This window comes from Microtus ochrogaster, linkage group LG5, assembly GCF_000317375.1.
Source record: "Microtus ochrogaster isolate Prairie Vole_2 linkage group LG5, MicOch1.0, whole genome shotgun sequence".
Lineage (NCBI taxonomy): Eukaryota > Metazoa > Chordata > Mammalia > Rodentia > Cricetidae > Microtus > Microtus ochrogaster.
In genome coordinates, this window is record NC_022031.1 from 5,015,365 (window position 1) to 5,024,684 (window position 9,320).

At 34.3% G+C, this 9,320-nt stretch overlaps 1 protein-coding gene across 5 annotated transcripts in view; it reads left to right on the plus strand.

Annotated features, from left to right (window-relative positions):
* Ralyl (RALY RNA binding protein like) overlaps positions 1-9,320 on the plus strand; it is a 781,615-nt gene that overhangs the window by 345,042 nt on the left and 427,253 nt on the right. For all 5 annotated transcript variants that reach the window (XM_005361821.2, XM_005361822.2, XM_026786636.1 and 2 more), the window contains one exon: positions 7,811-8,089. In XM_005361821.2, coding sequence (XP_005361878.1) covers positions 7,834-8,089 — 256 coding nt within the window. In that variant the 5' untranslated portion in view covers positions 7,811-7,833. The remainder of the gene's footprint in view (positions 1-7,810; positions 8,090-9,320) is intronic.

Consider the following 9,320-nt stretch of genomic DNA (forward strand, 5'->3'; position numbering starts at 1 on the left):
AAAACAAGAATTAAAGACTCTGGAGGTAATGAATTTGAGAGAGGGAACAAAGGAAGGTACATGAGATGTGTTTGTAAGAGGAAAGAGAAAGAGAAAGGATGTAAATATCTTTAAATTTCAAAAAAAATGATAGTTTTACTCTTTTAAATTTAAAAATAGTTGGATCACTTTCCTCTTGTTCCTTCCTCAAAGTCTTCCCTGTTCCCACACCTCAGAAGTCTTTCATGAGTTTCTTCACTCTCAAGATGATAGCCTGTGTTTTATAATTGTTTCATTCATAAACGTATATGCAAATATATGTAAATATATGTACATGCATATATATATTTGAGTCTGTTTCCCCTGTTTTGTGTAGGTATTTTCAAGGCTTACCTCTCTGAATAGGGCAACCAGCAAGGAGGATGGTCTCTCAGAGACGAGTTCTCTTTCCAGGGTTATTATTTGCCTGAAGTTCTTTATCTTGGAGAATACCTTGTGAAAATTTCCCTTTTCACTTTAATATGTCTATGCCCACTGTTACCTTTCTGTCTGATTTATTTATCCTCCATAGTGTGAACCTGACAGATAAACCTGGCCACATCTTGATGTGGGAGTGTCATACATCAATCGGTCGATTTCATTGGTTAAGGAATAAAGAAACTGCCTAGGCCCCTTGATAGGCCAACCCTTAGGTGGGTGGAGGAAACAGAACAGAAGGCTGGGAGAAAGAAGCTGAGTCAGTGAGTCGCAATGGTTCTCCCACTTCAGGCAGACGCAGGTTAAGATCATTCCTGGTAAGCCAGCTCGTGGAGCTACTCAGGATATTAGAAATGGGCTAGTCCAGGTGTGAGAGTTAGCCGAGAAAAGGCTAGATGTAATGGGCCAAGCGGTGTTTAAAAGAATTCAGTTTCCGTGTAATTATTTCGGGGCATAAGCTAAGCTAGCCATGTGGGCGGCCGGACATCTGAATTCTTATCTAATGTTTGTGGTTTGAACTCTGGTCTTTATGTTTGCTCAGCAAGTAATATTAATGAGCCAGACATACAGAGTTATTATATGCAACACTTCAATTTTCATTAAAATCCACTCAAACAACTTGAAAGAATGATTTTGTGGTTAATAATTATCAGATTGACTAGGTTTAAAATCATCTAAAGGAGTGAGTACTCTGGTTTTGTTTGTGAGGTTGTTTTCACAGATATTCAACCAAAAAGGGTAGATCGATATTCAACCAAAAAGGGTAGATCTGTCCTGAATATGGACAGTGTAATCCTTTGAGCTGGGTTCCAGCCTCAACCAAAGGGGAACAAAATGAGGAAGTGATCTAAGCAGCAGCATTTCTCCTTTTCTGGTTTCTGACTGGATAAAGGTGAACAGTTGCCTACCCAATGTCTCATGCTTCCTCTGGCATTCCTTCCCCATCATGCTTTAAACCAAACTTCAGTTGTTTTATCTGATATTTTTCCAGAAAAAGAAATAAAGAAACAAAAGAAGGAAAGGAGGAAGAGAAGAGGGATATATGGTAGATTATTAAAAATCCAATACATTAAAAATTAATCTGCAGCTTTAATAAGGTGTTTACTTAACAGAAGAAATTAGTGTAATCTCTGTGTGTTTCCAGATGATAATGATTTGAAGAAAATTCATGGAAAACTCCAAACACAAATTCATGGTTCCCTGAGTGTGACTAAATATGCCACTTCTGACTTCCTTAAACCATCTCTGTTTTCCACTACAGACCAGAGTCTCTTAGATTATTGTGTATATAATAATTAATTGTGGACAATACTCAGAATAATTAATCAGCAATGTCTTTTGAGGTGGGAAGAAGGGGCATAAGTCACAACTTCTGTCAGTATGCTCAACCAGACACTCCTACCATACTGCCCTGAACGCAGAGAATTCTCTGAGATTTAAGAGACTCCTTGATGACTGATGATAAATATCACCGACTGTATGTTACCACACAATTTCAGTCTATGCTTATTGAATATGAAAATTGGAAATTAGATAAATGGCAAGTGATATATGGAAAGAAATAATGGCATAAAATTCTATATGTGCCCACTTAACTATTGCATAATAAAGTTGTTTAATAAGAGAACAATAAAATGTTCAAGTAATATTTAATGATATGTGACATAAAAAAATCATCAGATTTTATTAATTTATATCGTTTTCTAAGAATTTAAAACTGATAAAGAAAATATGAAGTTTTTAATCCTCACATGTGTTCAGAGTGGGATTATATTTTTCTCCGTTCTTCATGTATAGCATTTCAAATTTACATTTCCCTAACTCTTTACTAAAAGCTACTTATGGTTTATTCCCTAAAGCAGTTTGATCCTTAAGACTTAATTTTTCACTATAGCTATCATTTTTATCTTTATAAATGGCAGAGCCACCACCAAATGCTTTCCAGTTATCTTTTTCTCATTGCCAAACTGAGAGCATATTTTTCCCAAGATATTATAAATGTTTTGCTTTGTCATTTCAGCATGTAATTAGCAGTTTGTTTTCTTTTTTTAATTTGGTTTTGTTTGCTTGTTTGTTTGTTTTGGGAGTGGGTTTCTCTGTGTAGCTTTGGCTGTCCTAGAACTCCCTCTAGACATGTACCTATCTCTGCTTTAAGAATGCAGGGATTGAACATTTGTGCCACCACCACTTGGCCAAGTATTTTTTTTTTTTTTTTTTTGTGAGCTATTGAAAAATTGTCAGTAGTCTGGAAAACAAAAAACAACATTAAAAAAAAATTGTGTATGGTTTTCTTTTCTTTTTTCTTTTTTTTTATGGTTTTCTTAAGAATAAATCCAGAGTTGTAGAATGTTACTTTGAGTTATAGCTTCTAATAACATAAGCTTAAATAGGCACATTTCTTTATTTCAGATCTGCTTCAGCATTTTCTAATGATGAATATAAATGCACTTATACCAACAAGTGGAATTTTAAAATCTTTAGAAAATATTAACTGTCTACCTCTGTGTTTTGAGAACTAGCTGTCTACCTACTGCATGTTTACATCTACTGAATGCTTCTGCCATTAGCTGCTCTTAGATGAATTTCTTTCTCCTCCACTTCCTCCTCCTTCTCCTCCTTCTTCTTCTCCCCTCCCCCCTCCATCTCACCTGTCACCCATTCTCTTAATTATATGTTCAGTTTTGCTCTCATGCCTTGTTTGTTGTTTGACCTTTAGAATTATACTGATGACAGCTCTGGACTACAATGGATGATAGCTTGTACAATACAGTTTATTCTTTCTTGCTCTTTCTTGTGTATCTCTTTGCTCTCTTCCTAAATTCTTCAATATTGGATAAATTACTCTTGTTAGGTGACTTTCTTAAATGCTTGCATATTTTATTAATGTTTATTCGTTTAAATTTCAGTTGGTATCTGAGTAATTTTTAAATTGAGATTGGAAAATCAACACTCAGTAAACAATGAGTAAGGATGGAATTCTTGTGTGCTAATTTTGTCTGTTTCAAAGATATTTTCTCTAAATTAAACTAAAGCTGCTTTTAATTTATAGATAGTATATCTTGCAATAGTTTAAGAGTAAGACTCTTAAATACATTTAAAAATGATATATTCTAACTACATTATTTATGATTTCTGCAGGATTCATTGACATATTCTGTTTTAAAAATGAAAATCCTTAGTAATTTTAGTATTTACCTAAAAGCTGGTACTTGAACTTTTTACTTGTTGTTTATTTAAAATATACTTAATACTACCAGAGCCCTATATGTTCTAATCTCAAAACAAATTTATTCTTAAAGAATGGATGGAGCATAAATAAATACTGTTTTTGATTACATGCTGAGTTGATCTAATACTAAAAATTCAAGTAATCTTTTGAATAGGGCAACCAGTAGAATGCAACCTTATTTAAATGAAGTGAAACATAGGAAATTCAGTTCCCACATTATGCATGTAGTATTTGAAGTAGTCACATTCCAGTATACCTATTAGATTTTTGAGGAGAGGAATGAAAATATCAGTTACCTTTGACTCCACAGAAAGTTCAATGGGGCAACAGTAGTTTAAATTTATCTTTTATTTCACAGCGTTTTTTTTCACTCTCCCATTCTCTCTCTCTCTCTCTCTCTCTCTCTCTCTCTCTCTCTCTCTCTCTCTGAAAACTTATTAAAAGCAATAGAAACAAAAATCTTTCCCTTGAAAAAAGTTAATTCTTCTTTTGTCATATTTTTTTTGTAGTGACAGTATTCAGGGTTTCTTGCAATGCTCGAGCTCCTTGGAAATGGCTTTCTGCAATTTGATTATGATGTATCTCATGTGTTTTCCTTTGCAATATTTTTCTCCTCAGGATACATAGAGATTCTCAAATATTTTAATATTATCATCTTTATGAAATATAGGAGTATTGGGGCCATCATATTTTTAAATATTTTTCTGCTAATTCTTCCAGGATTATGCATGATAAACAGCCTTATACCATTCACTCAGCTGTCTAAAGCTCTTTAGTGCATTTTTCAGGGTTTTCCCTTTTTACTGCACTTTGGATATTCCATATTTTTGCAGCATTAAATTTATTTGTCAATTCTGCAGTCACTTATCACCTGTAATATATATCCATGGAGTATGTTTCAAATCTTAGAAGCAAGAGGTTTTGTCTTTTAAATTTTCATCTGACTCATCTTTAATATTTCTTCTGTGGATGAGTGGTAATATTTTCTAAACTGATGAAACTAAAGGAACTTTGGCTGGATCCCAGCCAGTCTCATATGGCCGTTCACTCGAGCTGTATTTTTTTAAAGAGTGCTTCTGCCCTATGCTAACAATCATGTCCTCAATATTGTGTGTTTGTGGGTTTTCTTTTCGTTTTTTTTTTTTTTGTTTGTTTGTTTTGTTTTACGTTATTGATCCCAAAGAAAATTCTAGGCATCATTTGTACCCATTGCTAAGGCCAAGTTCTTGCAAGTCTAATCTTAATGACCCAGGAGTCAGTATGGGCCCTCCACCCCCTGCTGGGAGAAGACTGAGTTAGTCTCAGCCTTTTTTGTTTTATTAAATCACAGGCTTACAACTTTTCAAATGCTTTATAATCATGACCTGACATCTGACATCTTATTACTTGTTTACAGTTTTGGCTACCAGCATAAATTCAAGGAGTTTTCTCATCGGACACCATGTCTTCTCCCACCCCCTTTTTCTGATTAACCCTTATCCCAAGACTACCCCCTCATTTTACATCTACTCAGATATTTTGAAGCTTGGTTTCTCTCTTCTCATGACAGTGAGCCCACCATCTGTGCTTTCAGTAATCCCTACCAGGATTTGTCCTTTGCTATCTGATTTTGCTTACCTTTGGAGGGGGACAAAAAAAACAAAGGCCTTACTTTTTCTTTGAGATGTTACAGATTTTCATAGTTTAAGCTTTAATCCATTTGTTTTTGCATGTTGCCCAGTAGATTTTTGCCTAGAAGACAGATGTTCATCACAAGCATTGTCTGAATACCAGATATACCATCTGTATTTACTTGGTTTTGTATATATTTGAGTCATTTGATCTCCATTACGTCATCGTGACTGTAAGTGGGACTCTTTCTTCAGTGCACCAAACATTCATGTAATAGAGACACATAAGTTAGTTAATTCAGTATTAGTGTAGAAATAGGACAGTGGCAACCAATCCACGACTGGTTTTTAGAAAACATTGACATGATAACACAGACAACTTCAATGGAACTTTCGTCGTCATGGAGACTGAGAGTGAATAGCAAAGCAATCTTTGTGGGAGAGATAAAGACCTACAGTTTTCAGAGTACTTAGTATCACCAATTGTGTTTGCAAATTAACATTTTTATCGAGTCTCTCTATGTAGGCCAGGAATGTGCTGTATCTGGCTGATCTGGTGCTCGCAGGGTCTTTCCTGCCTCTGGATCCCGAATTCTGAGAATAAAGGAGTGTATCAATATATCTAGCTCTATTTGGTGTCTTAATGTTTTTCTTGACATACATACATTTGGTAGCAGATGGTATAAAGGTGACATTCATAATGAATTCTCAGAATAGAAGTGCAACCTCACATTGAGTTGGTCAACAAATCATTAATTTTACCTCATCCAGGTAACCTCATCTAAGAGTTCCTACTGTTGCTTTATAGCCAGTAGGTTCCTATCTACACAATAAATATCAGCATAGGAATTGATTACAGTTGATTATATCACAGATATGATATTTCAGAAAACAGTTGCCATACAACTATAAATTGAAATTAGGTGTTCTATGGTATAAATTGATATTTTTCTCAGATATTAAGAAAAGGAAACTACATTAGATTATATAAAGAAGTTGATATTTTAATATGTACCTTAATTTTCCTTGCATTTTCAAAGATTAGTCCTGAGGTATGCAAGAGATATAATTTCATACTAGAAAAAAGTATTAGTTTTAATTTCTACAGTTCTAGCTCAAATATTTCATAATGAAGGAGCAAATAAAATGTAGCCAAGCTTGAAATAATATAGGTCAGTTTTAAATCATCCCTTTTTGATAATTTTTTTTAATTTTTATGTAAATGGTTAATGTTTTGTTTATTATATCTGCCTTCATTAAAATGACTTGTGTGAGGGTCTATTTTGAAAAAAAAAGTTAGAAAGTCCTCAGAGGTAAAAATGAAAAGGTTTATGTGAAACACTTTTAAGCTATTAGCTTGAGCTTGATTTCAAGAGCACTTCTGTTCAATGCATAGTGAGTGAATTTTCAAGCATACCTAATTCATGGGGCTTTGAGACTTCTAGATTAACAAGGAAATAAAAACTGTCATTTTAATATTATTTTTAAACCTCAATTGCACTTGTTATCTTATAGCTGAAATATTTTAAATAATGTCTTCATATAAATATACAAGATGTCACCAAAAAAATGCACCCACTGAATAGCCTTCAGCCATGACCGTCTACACTGGAGTTTAATCCTCCTAAGATTTCCATTTCACATAATGATTTCTCTTAAAGAGAAGAGGACACCTGGCATACTAGCAACTCTCAACAAATATGGAAATGGATTTTAAGGTCTTCAAACAAAAACTTTATTGAGTTTTTGTTTTTTGTTTTTTTTTTTGTAATGAGACTAAGAAAAAAAGTCACAGTATTCTCCTGCAATTTCTGAGTATTGATGAATGGCTATGTATGTCTTTTTTTTTATTTACATGTTAACTTTGATAACATGCATTATTGGTTCAATTAAATGCCATAAACAGAACTAATTATTCTTCCTTTAACCAAATAATGAAAAAAAGTCCTAATTAAGTTTCTAATAATAACTTTTTTCTTTTTTTTTCCTTAGCCTTTAGTGGAATCGGTTGTTGTCTGACCATAGGATTCCTCTGCCGGAGCAGGAAACCAGTGTGCCTGTTGCAGAGCATATAGCAGCACACTGCCTGTGTTCAAACACTATAAAGTGCTTACGTAATGAAATATTCTGTTCAACAAACCTGCATATGCAGACGTTTAGTTTCTTTTTTCTTTTCACAGAATGAAAGGTGTATTCCTTAAATTTTCCATAGCAAATGAAGATACATTTAAATATAAGACACCTGCAAAACATTCAGTCATATATAGGACTGAACATTGAATACAGAAATGAGGCATTTTTGAAAATTATATGTAATTAATCATGGTAATTCCCCAACATGGTCTATTCAAGCAATGTTTACCTTTGTTATTACTAAATTTTCTTTACAAGATTATCTGCGATATTTAGGGATTTGAGTTTCTACAGGACAGTTTTAAACCTGTTCAAATCCAGAGATTTATATTGAATTTAGTAGTTTCATTTTCTTATTATTTTATTTGTTTGTTTGTTTAAGGATTAAAACAAGGTGAGCCAACCATGACGGGCAAAACACAGACCAGCAACGTGACCAATAAGAATGACCCCAAGTCCATCAACTCGAGGGTTTTCATCGGCAATTTAAATACAGCCATCGTCAAAAAAATTGACATTGAAGCTATTTTTTCAAAGTACGGGAAAATTGTTGGCTGCTCCGTTCACAAAGGGTATGCTTTTGTCCAGTACATGAGTGAGCGCCATGCAAGAGCAGCAGTGGCTGGAGAAAATGCCAGGGTCATCGCTGGTCAGCCTCTTGGTAAGCTATGCTCTGTTGCAGATTTCCCTTTGGTCTAGCCATCATTGCCTGTGTGGATAAATTTGTTAGCATTCAGCAGCTCCACAGCATTTATTCCTTTCTTACCTAGTTACTGTCTTAGAAATTTATCGTTCAAAATGTATCATTTTGCATGTTACTGGTATTATCTCAACAAATACATCAACTTGTAATAAAAGCTGTTTGTGATACTTGCAACCCCCACCAATTCTGAGACAGGCAAATACAACATATGCATCCGACTTAGGTTTATTTGACTTGATATAGTGTGTAACTCCCACAAAACTGCTAAGTTTACTGACCTTGCGTATAGCATTTGTTATGAAAGGTTAATTCATTTTCTTTATTTGCAATTTTTATTTGGGAAGAATGGTTAAAAAAAATAGTAAAATGAAATACATTTTCCAGACTAGAAAGGATCACACCTCACTTTTTCCTCAGTGGTTAGGGATGGTATATATTATGCAGCCCCTCCGCACCGTAGATTCACTTTATGCCTCAGGCTGGCGGGACAATACTGAATTCTTGCTAAGAAAAGGCAATGCCTTGTGTGTTGGAATAAAAATGAGAAGAAAATATTTGTAATTATTGAAGAGATAAAAAGAACAAAATATATACTTTCCCATGTAAGAAAATACAATCAATCCAACAGTGTTTGTCACATTTATAATTCTTATATTCATATTTCAAACTGATTATATACTTTCTTCATTATTCAACATGTATCTGTAAATATAATTTCATTTTCTCTACATCCTGTCTATTTTGCAATTTCTCTAACTATCCTTAGAATCCCCAGCTTTTTAATGTATGTAGCTTTTAAAATAAAAACTTCAATCCCTTCCTTTGACCTATATTTAAGTTGTAATCATTATCTCATATAAACTCATATAAATCCTAATCCTTGCTATAGACCTTCTTGTATAGTCTATGTATAATCACTGTATACCAGGGACGCAAGGAAAAGTTCTGCTTCCTGTAACTTTTCCACTCTGAGGGAATCTTTTTATTTATTTATTTATTAAAGCTTTCTTCCTCCTCCCTGCCACCGCCTCCCATTTCCCCCCCCCCTCCCCAGATCAAGTCCCCCTCCCTTGTCAGCCCAAAGAGCACTCAGGGTTCTCTGCCCTATGGGAAGTCCAAGGACCACCCACCTCCATCCAGGTCTAGTAAGGTGAGCATCCAAACTGCCTAGGCTCCCCCAAAGCCAGTA